This window comes from Arvicanthis niloticus, chromosome 22, assembly GCF_011762505.2.
Source record: "Arvicanthis niloticus isolate mArvNil1 chromosome 22, mArvNil1.pat.X, whole genome shotgun sequence".
Taxonomy (NCBI): domain Eukaryota; kingdom Metazoa; phylum Chordata; class Mammalia; order Rodentia; family Muridae; genus Arvicanthis; species Arvicanthis niloticus.
Window position 1 is genome coordinate 9,573,140 of NC_133429.1, and position 22,286 is coordinate 9,595,425.

The window sequence follows — 22,286 nt, forward strand, 5'->3', positions numbered from 1 at the left end:
CTTAAGGGATTTTTGTGTTTCCTTTTTAAGGGTTTCTATCTGTCTACCAGTGCTCTCCTTAAGTTCTTTGAGAGTGTTATTTATGTCTTTCTTAAAGCCCTCTATCATCATCATGAGAAGTGATTTTAATTCTGATTCCTGCTTTTCTGGTGTGATGGGGTGTTCAGGGCTTGCTCTGATGGGGGAGCTGGGTTCTGATGATGCCATGTAACTTTGGTTTCTCTTGCTTACGTTCTTGCTCTTGCCTTTTGCCATCTGATTAACTCTAGTGCTGCCTGTACTTGCTGTCTCTGACTGAAGCCTGTCTTTCTAGTTATCTAGCTTGTGTCTGATCTCCTAGGGGTCCAGATGTCTCTGTGATCTTTTCCAGCTACACTGATTACAGTGGTACCTCTAGGATGCCTCAGAATATGGTGCCTCCAAGGTAGTAGTCCAGCTAGGTGTCTGCTGTTCTGGGTGCCGTGTCTTCTCTAGAATATCTCAGGATATGTTGTCTGAAGCTCTGAGTTCATTTGTTCCTCTGTGGCTCTGGATTGAGTGGACCTTCCAGTATATCTCAGGTGGAATCCGGGGTCCACACAACAGCAGGCCTGGCAGAGGTCTGATCCAGGCCTCAGATCTGAGAACTAGTTTCTAAGACACTGTCCAAGTTAGAGCACCTGGGATCCCTGTTTCCTCTGGGTTCTTGGAGGTTGGGGACAGAGCTGCCACCCAAGATCTGCTCAGTGTTCTGGCCCAGACCGGAAGGAACCAGTGTTCCGGGCCAGGAGTAACTTCCTGGGTCCTTTTGGTTCCCAGTTACTCCCTGTTTAGGGCGGGCCCTGCTGTCTGCTTACCTAAGATATTGCCTGAGTTCGAGCGCCTGGGATCCCTGCTTCCTCTGGATTCTTGGATGTTGGGGGCAGAGCTGCCACCCAAGATCTGCTCAGTGCTCTGGCCCAGACCAGAAGGAACCAGTGTTCCGGGCTGGGAGTCGTATAGGTATATTATTAAGGTTAAATTTTATAGGTGGAAGCTCTGCCCCCACTCTCAAAGAACTCAGAGGAAGTGGGGATCCCAGGAGTTCTAACCCGGGCAGTATCTTAGGTAAGCAGACAGCAATGCCCACCCTAAACAGGGAGTAACTGGGACCCACTAGGACCCAGGAAGTCACTCCTGGCCAGGAGCACTGGTTCTTTCCTGTCTGCACCTGAGCACTGTGCAGATATTGGGCCCTAGCTCTTACCCCATAGTAACACCCACCACACACAGTTCTGATACAGCCAAGATGATAGGAAAGACAGGCTCCAGTCAGAGACAGGGCAGGTAGCACTAAAGAGAACCAGATGGCAAAGGGAAAGCACAAGAACATAAGCTTCAGCAACCCAGGGTACTTGGCATCATTAGAACCTAGTTCTCCCACAAAACAAAGTCCTGAATTCCTCATATTATTAGGAAAGCTAGATTCAAATTTAAAATCACTTCTAATGATGATGTTAGAGGACTTTAAGAAGGATATAAATAACATTCTCAAAGAATTTGAGAACACAGGTGAACAGGTAGAAGCCCTTAAAGAGGAAACACAAAAACCCCTTAAAGAATTACAAGAGAACACAACCAAAAAGGTGAAGGAATTGAACAAAACCATTCAGGACATAAAAATGGAAGTAGAAACAATCAAGAAATCACAAAGGGAGACTACCATGGAGATAGAAAACCTAGGAAAGAAATCAGGAGTCATAGACGCAAGCATCACCAATAGAATTCAAGCTATAGAAGAGAGAATCTCAGGTATAGAAGATACCATGAAAAATATTGACACAACTGTCAAAGAAAACACAAAATGCAAAAAGTTCTTAACACAAAACATCCAGGAAATCTAAGACACAATGAGAAGACCAAACCTAAGGATTATAGGTATAGATGAGAGTGAAGATTCCCAACTTAAAGCTCCAATAAATATCTTTAACAAAGTTATAGAAGAAAACTTCCCTAGTCTGAAGAACGAGATGCCCATAAACATACAAGATGCCTATAGAACGCCAAATAGACTAGACCAGAAAAGAAATACCTCCCATCTCATAATAATCAAAACACCAAGTGCACAAAACAAAGAGAAAATATTAAATGCAGTAAGGGAGAAAGGCCAAGTAATATATAAAGGCAGACCTATCAGAATTACAACAGACTTCTCACCAGATACTATAAAAGCTAGAAGATGCTGGACAGATGTCATAAGACTCTAAGAGAACACAAATTCCAGCCCAGACTACTATACCCAGCAAAACTCTCAATTACCATACCATAGATGGAGAAACCAAGATATTCCATGACAAAACCAAATTTACACAATATCTTTCCACAAACCCAGTATTACAAAAGATAATAGCAGGAAAGCTCCAATACAAGGAGGGAAATTATACACTAGAAAGAGCAAGAAAGTAATCCTCTTCCAACAAATCCAAAAGAAGGTAGTCACACAAAGATAATTTCACCTCTAATAACAAAAATAACAGGAAGCAACAATCACTGTTCCTTAATATCTCTTAATCTTAATATCAATGGACTCAATTCCCCAATCAAAAGACATAGGCTAATCGACTGGATACCTAAACAGGACCCAGCATTTTGCTGCATACAGGAAACCCACCTCAGTGACAAAGACAGACTCTACCTTAGAGTAAAAGGCTGGAAAACATTTTTTCAAGCAAATGGTCCTAAGAAACAAGCTGAAGTAGCCATTCTAAAATCTCCAGCCCAAGAACACAAAGGGAGCTCCACCTGTATAGGTAGCTGAGGTTGGCCTTGCTGGGTATCAGTGGAAGTGGAGGGCCTTGGTTCCTGAAAGTTTGGCTTCCCTAGTTTTGGGGAATTTGAGAGCAGGGAGGCAGAAATGGGAGAATGGTGTGAGCACACACTCATAGAAACTCTCAGAATTATATGGATTAGACATGACAGAGGCAGGCAGTTAGAAGACTAGATTCCAGAATTCAAACAAAAAATTATCTTGATACTAAAATTTGTTTTGAGAATTGTATATTGCAGAATACATAGCCTTGGTGTATCTACTCAACAAGCAAGCTGAGCAGAACTGCTGGAACCTCTGATGTCCTGGAATTTGAGCTGGATGCAGTGAAGACACATCGTCAGAGACTTATCAATTTACTCTTCCCCCTGCCCCTCTTCTAATATCTCAACACCCATAATCAGCTTGAAGAAGTTAATGAAGAGCTGGCACCCCTATTCCCTGGGCTTGGGGACTGAGGTGGTTAATAATGGGCTGTCTTTCTAGGGAAAAGTAGTGGTTTTGTTGGAACAGGGAGGATTAGCTAGGATTTATTGCATAGCCATAACCTATTGGTAGAAATATGTGTAATCGTTTTAAAGATGAAGTTATTATTTCTTAAATGGTATAAAATTTACTTTGATTTCAAATTTAATGTTTTCATTGGTATGAGCTTCTTATTGATACAAAAGTGAGATGAATATTGTTACTCTCAAGGGCATTGTGCCTGTATAACACACTTAGGAATACAAGGCTTAGACCCAGTCCTTCTTTAACTTTTTTAACTGATTTGAAATGGTTAGCCTGTGAGTTAAGGGCCTATAGCAAATTCATGGCTTTGAGTTTATTGTTAGGGTGTTTTCCATATTTTATTTAGAAATAGCTGAGAGGAGTTAACAGATAACAGCCCAGATAGCCTTACATGGATAGTTGGTTTTCAAAACATCAGAAGTCCACAAAATTGATGTTACAAACATTTCTGTATTAATATTCATTTTGATTAGAGACCTATCTGCTCCTGAAAGCTTCCTGTCTTGGATTCTAAGAAGAAACTGAGCATCTTTGGAGTTACTCCATTTGTGGTGAGACAGTCACTAGGCAAGAATTGCCTCTTTCCATCTACAGACAAATTACTGTCCAGAAAAGGACACACTTGTGGAATGGTCAACTGATTATATCTGCCAATACAGAGTAATCAGCCCTTAATAATTCTGCATCACTGAAGATAGGATGCTCCAACGTTTTGTAGTATAGGGACTGTTCAGGTGTTCAGCAGTCTCTATAAATTGGCTACGTTTTAGAAGCTATGATTTGTGCTTCCCATAATTTCAGTTAACTCAGTCATTCTGGATTTCTGACAAGGTTGAAAACTTATAGTCTCGTAGCCAATCCTGGCTATTTACGTTGAGAGAAAAGATAAGAGAGGATGGTTTTCAGCTGACATTCATTCTAAAGCCAAGAAAAAAAGCCAGGTTCAGAGCTAAGTGTTTTAGTTAGGAGAGATGACAGAGGTTCTGGTTAGTCAACAAGATGATGGACTGGATATTAGGTCTACCTTGTACCTTACTGGTACAAGTTGGTATAGTTATGCTCTAATTGTATTTTGAGAAAAAAAGTTTTATTTTAACTGGAAGGGTGATATGTAGGAGGAGCTAAGTTGGGAGGAGTACAGAGAGGTAGAGGACAAAGGAGAGGAGGAGGAGAAAGAGAGGAGGAGCTAGGTGATGAAAGAGAAAAAGAGAGAGAGAGAGAGAGGTGGGAACATGGAGGCTGATGTTCACATGTCTCCACCAGTCAAAGATAGTTTTTATATCTAGGTTGGGTATTGGGTCACGCTTCTGATTGAGCATTACCAAACGTATAAATCCTTTGATTAACATTTTTTAAAAATCGTATAAAAGTAAAAAGGAAAGGGGGGGCATGGGACAGGGGTGTTCTAGGGAGGGGAAATGTGGAAAGGGTATGGCATCTTAAATGTAAATAAAATATAAAATAAAATAAAAAAAAACTTGTCAAAACCAGAGAGTTCATAGATAACACATTATTTTTTTTTGTGGAACGAAAATCTCCTGCCCTAGAGACAATACAAGTACTTTTCTATGTATCTACTTACCAAACCGAAAGAGGAACAAAAACAAAGGAATGATATTATTTACTGTTGCTGTACAGGATGCCTGACAGTAGACAGTTTACAAAGCAATTGGCTTATAAGGTGATTGCTTCCTAGGCTGAAAATACAAAATGAGTAAGGCAGGTTTGTCCCATCAGCCTCTGAAGAACTTGCACCTGGATATATATTCCATCTTCTGAGATCTTCGATTTCTTTCTTCAGAGACTTGAAGTTCTTGTCATACAGATCTTCCACTTGCTTGGTTAGATTCACACCAAGATATTTTATATTATTTGTGACTATTGTGAATTCCCTTTCTTTGTTGTGTCTTTGTGAGGTTTAGGAATGAGTGTGATTGTAGCTTCATAGGAGTAATTGGGTAGTGTTCCTTCTGTTCTATTTTGTGGAATAGTTTGAAGAGAATTGGTATTAGGTCATCTTTGAAGGTCTGATAGAATTCCGCAATAAAACCATCTGATCCTGGGCTTTTTTTTTTTTTTTTTTTTTTTTTTTTTTGGTAGGGAGACTTTTAATGACTGTTGCTATTTCCTTAGGGGTTATGGGACTGTTTAGATGGTTTATTTGCTCCTGATTTAACTTTGGTACCTGGTAGCTCTCTAGAAAATTGTCCATTTCATCCAGATTTTCCAGTTTTGTTGAGTATAGGCTTTGTAGTAGGACCTGATTTTTTTTAATTTCCTCAGTTTCTGTTGTTATGTCTCCCATTTCAGTTCTGATTATATTAATTTGGATAACATCTCTGTGCCCTCTTGTTAGTCTGGCTAAGGGTTCACCTATTTTGTTGATTTTCTCAAAGAACCTGCTCCTGGTATTGTTGATATTTTGTATAAATCTTTCTGTTTCTACTTGGTTGATTTCAGCCCTAAGTTCGATTATTTCCTGTTTTCTACTCTTCTTGGGTATTTTTGCTTCTTTATGTTCTAGAGCTTTCAGGTGTGCTGTCAAGTTATTAATGCATGCTCTTTTCAGTTTTTTTGTAGGTACTTAGAGCTATGAGTTTTTCTCTTAACATTGCTTTCGTTGAGTCCCACATGTTTTGGTATGATGTGTCCTCATTTTCATTAAATTCCAAAAAGTCTTTAATTTCTTTCTTTAATTCTTCCTTGAACAAGTCATAATTGAGTAGAGCATTGTTCAGTTTCCACGTGCAAGTATAAAGTGTCCTTCCTAACCTTTCTGATTACTTTTCGTTGAAAGTCGATTTTATATGATAGTAGAATTGCTACTCCAGGTTGTTTCTTGGAACCATTTGATTGGAAAATTGTTTTTCATCCTTTTACTCTGAGGTAGTGTCTTTCTTTGTCACTGAGGTGTGTTTCCTGTATGCAGCAAAATTCTGGGTCCTGTTTGTGTATCCAGTCTGATAGTCTATGTCTTTTTATTGGAGAATTGAGTCCATTGATATTAAGAGATATTAAGGAACAGTGATTGTTGCTAGTTGTTATTTTTGTTATTAGAGGTGGAATTATGTTTGTGTAGCTATCCTTTTGGTGGGGTTTGTTGGAAGATTACTTACTTGCTTTTTCTAGGTTGTAGTTTCCCTCCTTATGTTGGAGTTTTCCATCAATGATCCTTTGAAGTGCTGGATTTGTGGGAAAATATTGTGTAAATTTGCTTTTGTTACAGAATATCTTAGTTTCTCCATCAATAGTGATTGAGAGTTTTGCTGGGTATAGTAGTCTGTGCTGGCATTGGTGTTCTCTTAGGGTCTGTATGATATCAGTCCAGGATATTCTGGCTTTCTTAGTCTCTGGTGAGAAGTCTGGTGTAATTCTTATAGGTCTGCCTTTATATGTTACTTTGCCTTTATCCCTTACTGCATTTAATATTCTCTCTTTGTTTTGTGCACTTGGTGTTTTGATTATTATGAGATGGGAGGTATTTCTTTTCTGGTCTAGTCTATTTGGCATTCTATAGGCATCTTGTATGTTTATGGGCATCTCGTTCTTCAGACTAGGAAAGTTTTCTTCTATAATTTTGTTGAAGATATTTATTGGAGCTTTAAGTTGGGAATCTTCACTCTCATCTATACCTATAATCCTTAGGTTTGGTCTTCTTATTGTGTCTTAGATTTCCTGGATGTTTTAGGTTAGGAGCTTTTTGCATTTTCTTTGACAGTTGTGTCAATGTTTTTCATGGTATCTTCTGCACATGAGATTCCCTCTTCTATCTCTTGTATTCTGTTGGTGATGCTTGAATCTATGACTCCTGATCTCTTTCCTAGGTTTTCTATCTCCAGGGTAGTCTCCCTTTGAGATTTCTTTAATGTTTCTATTTCTATTTTTAGATCCTAGATGGTTTTGTTTAATTCCTTCACCTGTTTGGTTGTGTTTTCTTGCAATTCTTTAAGGGATTTTTGTGTTTCCTCTTTAAGGGCTTCTATGTTTTTGCCTGTGTTCTCCTGTACTTTTTTAAAGGGAGTAACTTATGTCCTTCTTAAAGTCATATACCATCATCACATGAAGTGATTTTACTTCTGAATCCTGCTTTTCAAGTGAGATGTGGTGGCCAGGGCTTGCTATGGTGGGAGAACTGGGTTCTGATGATGCCAAGTAACTTTGGTTTCTGTTGCTTATGTTCTTGCACTTGCCTTTAGCCATCTGGTTAACTCTAGTGTTACCTGCACTCACTGTCTCTGACTGGAGTCTGTCTTTTCAGTTATCTTGCTTGTGTCAGAGCTCCTCAGAGTCCAGATGTCTCTGTGTTTCTGTGATCCTAAGCTCCTGGTGGAAGAACTCCTGGGACTGAGGACACCTCTGGGATCCTGAAATCCTGCTGCTCTGAGTGTAGTGATTCTTCTAAGATGTCTCAGGATGTGGTGTCTTCACAGGAGCAGATCAGCTAGGTGTTCACTGGTCTGAGTGGAGTGACTCCTCTAGAATGGCTCAAGATACAGTGTCCACTGCTCTGAGTGCAGTGGCTTCTCTAGGAAGGCTCGAGATGTGGTGTCTCCACAAGAGCAGACCAACTAGGTGTCTGCCCCAGGCAAAAGGACCAGGCAAGGGGCATAAGAATCCTTGCCAGTTTTTATCACCTTGATCTCCATTTGTTTTCTTATTGTTTTGGTTAGAACTTCAAGTACTATATTGAACAAATAGGGAGAGAGTTGGCAGCCTTGACAGAAAAATTCCCTGATTTTACTGGTATTGCTTTATGTTTCTCTCCATTTACTTCAATGGTGAGTATTTGCTTGCTGTATATTGCTTTGATTATGTTCAGCTTTATGCCCTGTATTCATGATTTCTCTAAAACCTTTCACATGATGGGGTGTTGGATTTTATCAAATCTTTTTCAGTGTCTAATGAGATAACTGTGTGACCTTTTTCATTCAGTTTGTTTATATGGTAGATTTCTTCATTTTTTTTTCTATTAAACTCTCTTCATCCCTACTTGATCTTGATTGATGATGTCTTAGATATGTTCCTGGATTCTGTGTTTGAATATCTCATTGAGTATGTTTTGCATCAATGTTTATATCAGAAATCAATCTGGAGTTCTCTTCTTTGTAGACAGTTTGTATGGTTTGGGTATCTGGGTGAGTGTGGCCTCACAGAATGAGGTTAGCAGTGTTTTTTCTGTTTTTATTTTGTGGAATAGTTTGGGGATTATTGGTATTAACTACTATATAGGCAGTTTTGGAGAAAGACCCATGAATTGGTGAGAAGAATGTACATTCTTTTGTGTTTTATCTTATTGATGCTTGTTTGGTCAATTTGATATCTGTTAGTTTCATTATGTCTCTATATTGTTTTCTCTTGATGTCCTGTAAATTGGTGAGAGTGGGCTGTTGATGTCTCCCAGTATTAATGTGTTGTGTTCAATGTGCAATATAAGTTTTAGCAATGTTTCTTTTCACATGTGAGTGACCATGTCTTGAGGTATAGATATTCAGAATTAAGACTACATCGTGCTAGATTTTTTTTGATGAGTATGAAATGTCCTGTCCTGTGCCTTTTGATAAATTTTGGATTAAAATCTATTGTATTAGATATTACAATGGCTACCCCAGCTTGTTTCTTGTATCTGTTTGCCTGGAAATTTTTTAGCCCTTTACTCTGAAGTCTATCTTTATGGTCGAGGTGTGTTTCTTGTATGGATCAGAATGATAAATTCTACTTTTGCGTCTGTCCATTCTGTTAGCATATTTCTTATTATTGGGGAAATGAGTCCATTGATGTTGAGAGATATTAATGACCAGTGATTGTTTTTTCCTGTTATTTTGATGTTGGTGAGTGTGTGTGTGTGTGTGTGTGTGTGTGTGTGTGTGCATGTGTATGGATTTGTGTGTGCTTTCCGTGTTTTTGCTGGATTGAATTAATTTCCTATGTTTTCTTAGATATAATTATTATCCTGGTGTTAAAATTTCCTTCTAGAATTTTTTCTAGGACATGATTTGTGGATAGATATAGTTTGAATTAGGATTTGTCTTGAAATATATTGTTTTTTTCCATGTATGGTGATTAAGATTTTTGTCTGGTGTTGCATTTTAGCTTCTCAACTTGTGGTTTTTTTGAGATTGAAAGATATGTGGCCAGGCCCTTTTAGATTTTACAGTCTCTGTTGAGAAGTCTGGTGCAATTCTGATAGATCCGCCTTTATATCTTGCCTACCCTTTTCCCCTTGCTTCCTTTAATCTTTTTCCTGTAAATTTTGTTTTCATTATTTGTGATGGGGTGATTTACTTCTTATGGTCCAGTATAATTTGAGTGCTCTAAGCTTCTCATATGTTTATAGGCATTACTTTAGGTTTTGTATTTTTTTTAAAAGCTTTTAAAAAAATATCATCTGGCTCAGGGAGCCTGGATTCTTCTGCTATTCCAATTATTCTTATCTGAGGTTTTTTTAAATGGTCTTCCAGTTTTCCTGGGTGATTTGTGTCAGGAATTTTAGATTTAACATGTCTTTTACTGATAATATATTTCTTTTTTATTGGATTTATATTCACATTTCAGATTTTATCCCCTTACCTTATTCCCCACCCACCCAGGAACCCCCTATCCCATCCCTTCTCCTCCTGCTTCTATGATGATGTGCCCCCACCTACCCTCCCAACTCCCCACCCTCAAATTTCCCAACATTTGGTGTCCAGCCTTCATGGGACCAAGGATCTCCTCTCCCATCTATACTCAACAAGGCCATACTCCCCTACATATACAGCTGGAGTCATCGGTCCCTCCCCCCTATGTGCTCCCAGGCTGGTGGTTTAGACACTGGGAGATCTTGTTGGTTGGTATTGTTGCTCTCCTCATGGGGCCACAAACCCTTTCAGCTCCTTCAGTCTTCTCTCTAACTCCTCCATTGGGAACCCCTTCATCAGTTCAATGGTTAGCTGTGAGCATCTGCCTCTGAATATGTCAGACTCTGGCAGACCTCTAAGGAGACAGCTATATCAGGCTCTTGTCAGCATGCACTTCCTGACATCCAATCAGTGTCTACCTTTGGTGAATGAACATGGGATGGATAACAAGGTGGAATGATCTCCAGATGACACCTCCTTCAGTTTCTGTCCCACACTTTTTCTTCATATTTGCTCCGTTGAGTATTTCGTTACCCCTTCTAAGTGGGACCAAGGCACCCACACTTGGTTTCCTCCTTCATGAGCTTCATGTGTCCTGTGAGTTCAATCTTGGCTATTTCAAGCTTTTGGGCTAATATATGCTTATGAGTGAGTAAATACCATGTTTTCTTTTGTGATTGTGTTACCTTACTCAGGATGATATTTTCTAGTTCTATCCATTTACATAAGAATTTCTCAAATTCATTGTTTTTAATAGCCAAGTAATAACCCATTGTGTAAATGTACCACATATTTTGAATCCATTCCTATAATCTATTTCTTATATTGTGTCTTCCATGCTTCAGAGTCTCTCTCCCATTTCCTGGATCTATTGGTGATGTTTGCATATTTAGTTGCCATTCTCTTTCCTAGGTTTTCCACATTGAAGAATCCCTCAGTTTGTGGCTTTTTAAAAAATTGCTTCAATTTGCACATTAAGGTCTTGCACAATTTTATTTCCTTCATTTGTTTAACTATATTTTACTGGATATCTTTAAAGAATTTGTTTCCTCTTTAAAGACTTTCAGATGTTTGTATTTTCTTGTGTTGTTGGTGGGTTATTTTATTTATTTTCATTTTAAATGTTTCACCCTTCCCAGTTTCTCCACCACAATGCCTGTCATTTCTATTCTTGCTTCAATGTGGGTACTCACCTCTACACTCCCAACATACTGCTCAAGCATTCTCCTATGCTTGGGCATCAAGCTTCTACAGTACCAAGAGTCTCCTCTCCCATTGATGCCAGATAAGCCAATCCTCTGCTACATATGCAGTTTGGGCCATGGGTCCTCCCTCTATACTCTTTGATTGGGGGTTTGGATCCTGGGATCTTTGGGTGGTCCAGTTAGTTGATATTGTTCTAGCTATAGGATTGTAAACACCTTCAACTCCTTCAGTCCTTCTAAATCCTCCATTCTTTACTTCTCTAGTGGATGTATTTCTTCACTATTTTAAGGTCTCTATCATCTTTATAAAACTGAATTTATGGTCATTTATTTTTTGTTTTGCTTGTGCTAGAATAACCAGTTCCTGCTGTAGAGGGGGTAACTTTACTTTGGATGTGTTATATTGCTCGGGCTTTTGTTGATTGGGTTCTTTTGAGATCTTTTAGCCATCTGTTCAGTCTTGGTCCATTGATGTTCCTGTTGTAGTAGGTACTGAGAAGTGGACAACTACAATGGTCCAGATGTGGCAGGCCTCTGATGAGTATCCTGAATCTGTATGATTGCAGACCAGCAGGTATGTATGGTAAAAATCTATAGGTCTTTATGGTCAAGATCTGCAGGTCTGATGAGGTTGACAGAGAGGTTGAAAGAAAATGGAAGTCCTGAGGGGATAGCAGGCTATTTGGGCAGTTAGGACTCAAGTGGAGTGACCTTTACTGAAGTGCACTACAGTGGAAAGGGGGAACTTGTAGAGTCCACCTCCAGTAAAGAAACAGTGAAGGGATGGGGTTGACTTCCTACAGTCCAAAGCTCTGACCCAGAATTGTTCCTGTCTGAAGAAACTGCAAGGATAAAATTGGAGGAGAGCTTGAGAAAAAGGAGGTCCAGTCACAGGCCCAAATTGGGATCCAGCACAAAAGTGGATTTCAAAACAATTTTCATCAGAAAACGTTAAAAGATGACTATAGGAGTAAAGAGACAATCTGTGACTCTAGTAATATTTTTAAAAATATAGGAAAAACAGATGGCAAAAATTATGGAAACAGCATAATTATATCCACTGATTAAAATGCTAAGATTTCCTGGATTTGATGTGAGAGTACACAAAAATTATGAGAAGTTCATATGTTTCTGACTTATATTTTTGGTCCTGGTTTTGAAACATGAAGAGTAGGGAGCAGCTGAGTCTTGGGAACTATTATAAGGTAGGGGAGGACAATAATGGGGTGCATCCTCACTTTCTGTAGAAGCCCAAAGCATGAAGTGTTCATGGTAAAAAGTTAGTGATAGACAACATATGAGATAGTGTTCCCCATGGGATCCCAACACAGCCTATTGGTGAGGTGCAGTCCATTTGCAAGAAAAATCCTAGCATTTTATAGTTACCTGTACTATGGGATCTGTGCAGTCATGGAGTATAAATAAACTGAAGGAGCATAACAAACTGTGTCCTGCTAACTGCAGATCTAGGGAAATGGTTTGTAACACAGAAGATAGTGAGTATCCAATATCTGATGCTGAACTTTTAAACTGTAGAAACTTCCAGGGTTTTTTTTTGTTTTGTTTTGTTTTTTAAGATCTGATTGTGACTGTTTACTTTTTCATTCATAAGGAATCTTTAACTCATTTTCATTTTTAAATGATTTTTAATTATTTCTCAATCATTTTATTTATTTATATTTCAAATGATATTTCTTCCCAGTTACCCCTCCACAGCAAACCTCATTTCATCCCCCTTTCCCCCTTCTGCCTGCTTCTATGAGGGTTCTTATTTACCACTTTATCCAACCCTGCCTCACTGCTCAAGCCTAACCATATGTTGGGGCATTGGGCCTCCACAGGACAAAGGGCCTCCACTCCCATGGACATCAGATAAGGCCATCCTCTGCTACATATATGTCTAGAGTCATGGCTTCCTCTATGTATACTCTTTGGTAGGTGGTTTAGTCCCTGGAATCTCAAGGAGGTCCAGTTAGTTGATATTGTTCTTCCTGTGGGGTTGCAAGCCCCTTTGGATCTTTCAGTTTTTCCATGGTAGAATGCAATAACTGAAAGACATTTAAAGACCTTTGGAAAACTTGAGACAGTATTTTAGAGAGGCTCAACTTTATAAATGACTCCTGTATTTTAAAATAACAGTTTCTTAAATGTTTTAATTCGTAGACTTAGGGAAAGGCACATAAGATTCCATCCTAGACAAAGAATTATAGGAAATACATGTGTTGCCAGCGTAGACTATCTGAAGAAAAGACAAGGTTAGATTTGTTGTGGGCACAGTACAGCCTGGAATGCAGTGCAAAATCCAGCATATCTGAGAAACAAATGTGTGGGGAGCCGACAGAAGGTGGCTATCATCCTTGCAGCCATCTTGAGCCATATACCCTGACAAGAGATTTGTTTACAATAGCTTACAACAGCTGAGCACACTCTGATAACATCTTGTTTTAAGTACCCAGGATCTTCCCTTGGGTGTGTGACACTTAAAGGTGTGAGACTTAAAGGCATTACTTAAAGGTGTGATTTAGAGGCAAGACTTAAAGGCTTGATTTAAAGACTTGACTAAAGGCGTGACTTAGAAGTGGGACATAAAACATGAGAGGCAGACAGAAGAGAGTATTCAAAACTTGGAACTTGGAAAGAGACTAGCAACTTGGAAGAGGATTAGGACTTGAGACTTTGTGTTGTAGCCCAGGACCTGAGACTTGGTACTAGGAACTAGAGACTTGGAGAGAAGAAGAGAGACTGAAGAATAAACAGGATTGAATCACACTCTATCTGGTCTCCATTCTTCAAGTCCAACCTTACTCTCTCTCTTGCTGAACCCCGACCCCTGGACTGCAGCAGCTTGGGGCAGTGCAGGCTCTAACAATTTAGCCCCCAAGGCCTTTGGCAGTGTGACTTCCAACATTAATAGAGCAGTCCCTGACATTTTGGCCCCCAAGTGTGGGAATGAGCGGTCCATGACACAAATGATCAGGAGATGATTTACAAGGAATGGTAGAAACAAGGAAGTTCATGGTAAAAAACTTTTTTTCACTTAAATTATTATGGTATTACATCTAATATGTATGCACATTTTATTACTAGATATTTCAACATTTAATATTACAGACTATAGTTAATTAAGGTGAATTGAAGACTTGGAAAGTCGAAAAGGAAAGTAGCCAAAAAGTAAGGAACTTAATACTATATTTACATTTCATTGACTTTATAATATACTAGGAAAATGAAACTCTCTTGTCAGAGAGGAGTGGTTAAGTCAACAGTCCTGCATGGGATAATCCTAAAGACAAATAATAAGGCCTAAATTACTGAATTTTAGAGGCCTCTTTACAATAACAGAATTTTTTTCTGAAAAATCAAATGAAAGACCCAGAACTATGTTCAATTATGTGGTAGATAAACTTTAGTCTAATAAAGACCTCTTGGATATTACTGACATGTAAGTGTCACTTACTGCACCTCTTCTGATAGCTTTCCCTACTGGTTATTGACATACTTCATAAGTGTTGCAGAGGGTAGGTACAACTACTAATTACTTCCCTAACATGTCAACTTGCCTGCTGTTTTATGTACCAGAGAAACTCAACTTCGAGCCAGAGGCTTCTAAGTCATATCCTGCTAGAATCAGTTGAATTCAGAGTCATCCCTGTAAGATTTATTTTGCAACAGGCACTAAACCTGTCACCCCGAGAGGAAACCAATGGCTATGACAAACATCAGTATTTGGGGGAAAGTAATTTAAAATATTTTAATATCTGGAGGGATTACTCTCAAAGAGATTGAAAGAAATCATGGCTAGCAGCAAAAATCTAGTTGGATTTAGGAAGCTAGTGAGGTCATGGACATGAAAATTTATCAGACTAATTTACTACATCAGCTCAATTCCTTACAGCAGCATTCTAAATTTCATTCTTATACCCACATATAAGTGAAGCCATCAACTCTCATCAAAGAAGCCTCTTTGTACAGGAAATCGAGACCATCATAGAAAACCAAAACTGGAAACAATGATGAGATCAGTGGATTGGGGGAAAACCCAGCACCAAAGAATACTTGTATGTCACAGCACCAGTGTCTATACCTCAGGGAATATTGCAGAAATGGGGTTACAAAGATGAAGAGGCAGCACACCTGAAAGGGTGTTTTGAAATCTCAGAAAATAGATGCAAAACCACAATGATGGCAATATCAATGCAATGTTAATACAATGGTCATAATTCATGGGTCAAAATATTACAGGCAACTAAAGTTGGTAGGCAGAATATTCACCTTTTCTACAAGGGGTAGTCTAAAGGACTGTTCTATACAGCATATTCACCTTGGAAACCATATACATAAACACAAAAGGTGGACTCAAGTGTTTCTATTTTTATAGATAAAATCTTAAATAATCACACTTATATAACAATATTGAAACAATGAGTTTGAGAGTGGGGTGCATGCAATGGGCTAAAGGGAGGAAAGGAAGGTCACAGTGATTTAATTCTACTTTCAATAAAAATTTAAAATAATAATAGTGATAAATGAAACATTTCAAATATGTGTTAATGGGAGTGCAGGAGAGTCCTAGAAATAATTAACGTGGTACTTATGAATGTCTTTACTAGGGATTTTTCTATGATTTCCATATCTCAAATTTGAATCACAGACTCTTACTAGAAATACAAACCATGAATAAAGAATGCTTGTCATTGAGATAAAGGTCTTAGTTTAAGAAGAGACACACAACATCAAATATATTGTATACCTATGTGGGTTTCTGAGAATATGTGATGCATGTGCAAATGTGTATCATCTGTGTGTGTGTGTGCGTGCGCGCACACATGCGTGCATGTAAGATACATAGCTGACTGAAAATATAGAGTTTTGAGCTTATTTATATTAGAGGACAGAGTCAAGTATTGGTCTTTTTCCCATCTTTTTTTGACACAGGATCTCTTTTGGTCATTACAGAACATGTTCATTCCAATCTGAAAATTCCATCTCCAAGTAGAAACTGCTAGCTTACACATAATTGTGGTACAATATCTAGTTTTGTTTGTTTTATAATGTAAGTTTTGATGAACTGAATTCATGTCACAAAGTCTGTATCTCAATTGCATTAGACACTGACCTTTCATTTCAGACCATTTCCAATATTCTTTAAATTGTGATTCAACTCTAATTTTATCATGTGTAAGGATTAATGTTGATTGTCAATGGAATTTTATTTAGAACTATTTATGACAAAGGATCCTGGGCACAACTCTGAGGGAATATTTAATGTCATTAGTTTCTGTCTATGCCTAAGTAACTGATGTGGGAAAAGTAACACTGTAACTGGGCTGTACTGTTCCTTAGGCAAGCTTCCTGGAATGTATAAAAGAAGAAGCTCATTGAATATGAACATTCATCATCCTCTGCTTCTCAATTAGGTGAACAACTTCAGTAGCTCCAATCTCCTGACATCAGAACTGCTGTATGATGATACCCTGAGCCCTCAAATAATGACCTGTTTTTCCTAATGAAATAATTATCTAGAGTACCTATTCACAAAAATAGGAACATAAATTCCTTTTTAAAAAAATTATTGCTCTTATGCCACGGAGCGAGTCTGATTTTATTGTACTACTACATAGTTGATTCTGAGCAATGGGGACTGTTTTATGGTGAGAATCTAGAAGAATTTGGTCAGACAAACCTCCCATGTTCATTTCATGAGCAGTTCTTAGAATGTCATTTTGATTGTAGTTTGGGAAAGAAATAATAATTGATTATAGTGGATCTGTCACATGAATACAGGTGCCTGAGCAACAGAGGTAGAAGAGAATACTGAAAATGCCATTTTCCAAAGACTATGGAGAATCATGAATCAGGCACATTGAAATCTAAGCAACAACACACTTTAATGAAATTTATTATAATAGGTAAATATATATAATGCACAACAGAAGAAGAGTATAGTGAGTGAAACTATTTGGAACAAATAGTTCCTTTGTGGAACATTATATGTTGAAGTTTTTCCATAGTCCCATCCTAAATAAAACATAAAATGTCTTTGTTAGACAAACATTCTCAGATGATAGATTCACCCCACTTCAGGTAAGACTACTTTTTCAGTGCACTTTCTGAACTCTACACAAAAATTTACTTGAGTTAACAGTATATCTTCTTTTGAATGGTGTTACCTGTAAAATCGGGTATGTTTTATTTAGCATCTTTATTACTCTTCACATATGTGTTGTAATGGATCCTGTGCAGCTTAATATTTATAGCAAATCCTAAGCATCTGACAAGATTATTTCTCAAAGTAAATTAAACAATAATTAGTGTTTTTACACAAGGATAGCAAAGTTGGTGGCACATGCTTCAGTCTTGTAGTACATTTAATGGATTTGAAAATCAAGTAATTCTTTAAGTGATTTTTTAAAAAAAAATTTATATCCAAGGTATGTACAAGACTTGTGGACCATGGGAAGAAAAGTGAGAAATATAGCAGGTAATATTCTGAAAGTCTTACAGGGGCTAAATAAGGAGTCCCTCTGACATACATTCATGGATGTATATGAATTTATATGTATATCTATGTATATGTATGTATATATATACACATATATGTGTGTGTATAAGTGTGTGTGTTTCTGTATGTATACATATGTATATATACATATATTCATATATAATTTAAGTAAAGTGTTGTTTAAAAAAACTTTTCCCATACTCTAATATCATGATATGCCCCAATGCTGCTCTGATATTTACAAATTTATGAAATCAGGGAATTTTATCATCCTTCCATTCATCTGATGACTAATTAAAACTTCCCTTACAGTAGGACCTTCCTCCTGAGAAAGAGCAGAGGAAATCTTGAATTCTTCAGTAATAGCATTTGAGGTTATCCCACTATAGCCACCTATGGCCTTTTCATAACAGGTGACTTACCAGCAGTATTTAATGACATCTTTATGTCATCAGATCTCTTTTGAATATCATTACAAATTGTACTGTCATCATCTCCCAAAACGTCTACATTGTTGTCAATCATGATTTGCATAACAGACATCTGTAACACCAAAAGGCAAAAACAAGATCTGTCATTTTAAATAGTTTACGAAATTGAAATCAATAAAAAATTAAAATCTAAAATGATGAAGAAAATAGCAGGTACTACAAGCAGATATGAACCTGTGAAATGAAGTCTGTGTCTAAAATGGAGACACTTTTGAAACTTAGATAACATAGTTAAAATTTCATAGCTATTGCAAAGAATGGAGGAACTAGTAAAGCAAAGTAACATTTCAGAACTGATATGCTGCCAGAATACCTGTGAGTGAATCAAATTAACGATTCAAAGGTTTTTCAAATCCGTGATTTTTGAACGGTGTGGGAGGAGGTAGACTTTCATTGTGATGGTCTAATTGCAGGCATCACAATATATGATACCATCTTGGTGAGACCTTTTGGGTGGTTTAAGTGGCTTGGCTTTCCTAGAGGAAGTATGCCATTGGTTAGATTTAAAGTTACAGAGGCCAGGTGCTATTGGCTGTGTCCTCTCTCTGCTTCATGTTTTTTGCCTAAGATGAGAGCCACCAGGTCTCTGATTCCTGTTTGGTTGTCCTTCCTTCCTGCAGCCATGCTCCTCTCTCATGACTCTGAAGGAATGTAATCTCTCTACATCTCTATGTCCCAAATAAATATTTACTTCTATATGTTGCCTTACTCCTGGTGTTTCATTAAAGAAATAGAAAAATGACTAAGAAGATGGTTAGAAGAGGGATCTTAGTTGAGAAAATGCCTACATCAGATTGTCCTAGTGTGTAGGGAAGTCTATTGGACATTGTCGTGATTAACGATGGAAACTGTAGGGCTCCAGCATGGTACCACCCTTGAGCCATTAATCAGACAAAGAAAGATATGAGGTACAGGACAGGAAGCACAACTCTTACACAGGTTCTGCTTCAGTTAGTTCTTGCCTCCAGGTTCCTACCCTGCTTCAGTTTCAACCCTGACATTTCTCTGTATTTAACTGAGAAATAAATCATGAAGTGTCTTCTATAAGTTGCTTTTCATCAGTGTTTTTATCATAGCAATAGTAGCAAATTAAGCCACTTTCTAAAGTGAACAAGCTGTTCCCTGGGCTATCCTACTTCATTATGAATAACATCACCATGACTTCCTTCCTGTGCACCTTATTCCTGGAAACTACTAGTAAAAATATACCCTTGTGCTGGGTGGTGGTGGCGCACTCCTTTAATCCCAGCACTTGGGAGGCAGAGGCAGGCAGATTTCTGAGTTTGAGGCCAGCCTGCTCTACAGAGTGAGTTCCAGGACAGCCAGGGCTACACAGAGAAACCCTGTCTTGAAAAAAAAAAAAAAACAAAAAAATACCCTTGCTTTCATTTCTTTCTGTTGTCTTTTTTGTTGTCTATCTTTTTTCCTTTTCAAAATGTATATTCTTCATTGATGCTCTGTGAATTTCTCATCATGCAACCCAGTAACACTCATTTTCATGTCCTTCCATATCTGCCCTCTCCACTGAAAACTCCCCCCCAATTAAAAAACAGTTAAATCAAGTTTTAAATTAAAATTAAACTGAGAGAAGAGGAGGTTGTGAGGAGCAGACTTAGTGGAGGTTACTTCAATCAGGATATAAAGTAAACAAATAAAGTAGTAAAAATATTAAAGCATATGAGTTTATAGTTAATTTAAGAGCTATAGAAAACCTGGGGTAAATAGACCTGAACTAATGCAAACATACACAGTTCTTTTTTATATAAGTAGGATTTGGTACTAAACTGATAGAAAGTATATAAAATATACAACTTTTTATCAATATTCTTTATATCACATATTGTGTTTATATATATGTACATAATTATATATAAGTATATATATACACACAACAAACACACACACAAACACACACACACACACACAAACAAACACATGTATTTAAATTGTATGCAATTTGCTTTTCTATGACCAGAAGTGCACTTGGGGTGAGTTTTTCATTATTGTAATATGTCATAACAATGAAGCACAACTATCATGTGCTCCCAGTACATCTACAATAGAAAACCAATAAACAAAGAAAACCCTAGTTAGTCTGGATTTTTTTCAACTTGACTGCTGTCTTTTGGACACAGCATATTGTTGGTTAAACATCAGTATCTAAAATCAATATCTGAAAAGAAAGAAAAAAAACAGTAAATAACAAAAGAACCAAAAGAAATTATTCATTTCCTTCAAGCTACATCAACTATCTCCCTTTCCAATCCTTCCTGAAATGGATCAGTGCATATCCCACTCTGGAAGAATGGAATCCTAGGGTGTCCCTTAATGTCAATGAGCTTTCTGAGGTAGTCCCAGTTCCTGGATCACCATGAGGACTTTCTTCCCAAAAGAAAAAAAAATCAGATCCTTTTACCTTTTCTGAGCAGTCCCTCCCAAATAATGAGTTCCTGCAAGTCTGATCCCACAGCACATGAGGAGCTAAGTGGAGAGATAGGAGGTCAGTGTCTAGGTGAATCCTAGAAGAGGTTTTAATTTTTAATGATTCACGGATAAGATGGTTGAGCAAGACGATGTATGGTTGTGGCATATTCAATGGAATACTATAAAAAGAAAAAGGAGAATTTTACTGTTGATTGTCTAACAAGTAATGTTACTTAAAAAACTCTAAATAAAAAGAAAAATGAGTATAAATGTTTTGTAGATCAGCTACTTTTAAAATCAAAATTCAAAAGAAGAATATACAGCTACTGTATTGCCTAGAATATTTTCTGCAAATCACTTCTCCCTATAGAATCATGGGAATTTTTGAAAATTATGTATGAATATCTGTGTGCTACATGCTACCCACAGAACCCAGAGGAAGGTGTCAGGTTCCCTGGAAATAGAATAAATGAAGATAGTTACAGTCCATGTGTGTTCAGTGTATGGAAACATAGTGTTGTTAAACAGTGAACCATCTTTCCCGCCACCATGAGGACACATTCACTATCTAATGTAGTATGAATAGACATAACACACTTGTGACACACTGGAACATGAGGAGTATAAAACACACTAGTGACCCTACACAATACAGTTATAAAACCTTCTGTTATAGGTAAGACAGAGATACTAAGGTCATGGGTAGAAATTGGAGCTCAAAGTTAATTTTATCTAAGAAATCATTCCATGCAGTATCACCGTCAAGAAAAAATGATTCAAAAAGTCAAAGCTATACCTGACCCAGACCTCTCTAGGTAGTTATAGTTAAGAAAGACAAACTTAGTAATAGCCTCATTTTCTAATCAATGGCACATATTAAACAAGTACAATATTCACAACACTATGGTAATAATATTAGGATGTAAATAATCCACAAATATTATACACACTTATTTATTTCATAAAGTAACTCAAACTAGGCTGACCTACACACAACGGTGTAGCATAGACTGTCTTGCAAACCAAGGCAGTTATAATGGAGATGATGCACAAATGGTAGGACTACAGACATGGTACAACACTCTTGCTTGAGAAAGGCACCTGTTTATAAAGTGACTATACATGTCTGAGAAAAGGGAACCTGTCAGAATAGGACATCATTCCTTTTTATAGTCCTGTAAATACAAGCCTATGTACCTTCAAATTGCATTGCTTCTATCTTTGTGCAGTTCCTCAAGATCTTACTCTATCATTACCTTTGTGTGGCAGAATTGTTTCCAAGCACAGAATCTTCATCTGGGATACTAATCCAATTTTCATATGAATCTGAAGAAGACCAGTTTCCTTGTATATTTCTAGTGAAATCCTTTTTTTAATGACAAAAAAACCCAAGAATAGTAATGGTCAATGTACAGTGTAGAAAGTATTTGGGAAACATTTTTGTATAAAAATAACATTTTAGACCAGTGATTCTCAACCTGTGTGTCAAAATCCATAAGGGGGTCACAACTCATATATCCAGCATATCAGATATTGTTGGGGGCCGACTTTTAGCAGAAAGCAGATATCAGCTTTGCAGCCATCTTGAGCCATATACCCTGACATGTGACTTGGGTTACAATAGCCTACAACAGCTGAGCACACTCCGATAATCTTGGTTTAGATACCTTGATATTAAAGGTGTGTGAGATTAAAGGTGTGTGAGATTAAAGGTGTGTGACTTAAGAGTGTAATTTAGAGATAAGATTTAGA

General features: G+C 37.6%; 1 protein-coding gene across 1 annotated transcript in view; it reads right to left on the reverse strand.

The window, feature by feature from the left end:
* Positions 1-16,886: 16,886 nt before the first annotated feature.
* LOC143436015 (rho GTPase-activating protein 20-like) overlaps positions 16,887-22,286 on the reverse strand; it is a 29,045-nt gene continuing 23,645 nt past the window's right edge. Inside the window, exons 11-14 of the mRNA XM_076919831.1 lie at positions 21,791-21,900; positions 20,527-20,713; positions 18,042-18,162; positions 16,887-17,135 (exon numbers count right to left, since the gene is read on the reverse strand). Coding sequence (XP_076775946.1) covers positions 17,005-17,135; positions 18,042-18,162; positions 20,527-20,713; positions 21,791-21,900 — 549 coding nt within the window. The 3' untranslated portion in view covers positions 16,887-17,004. The remainder of the gene's footprint in view (positions 17,136-18,041; positions 18,163-20,526; positions 20,714-21,790; positions 21,901-22,286) is intronic.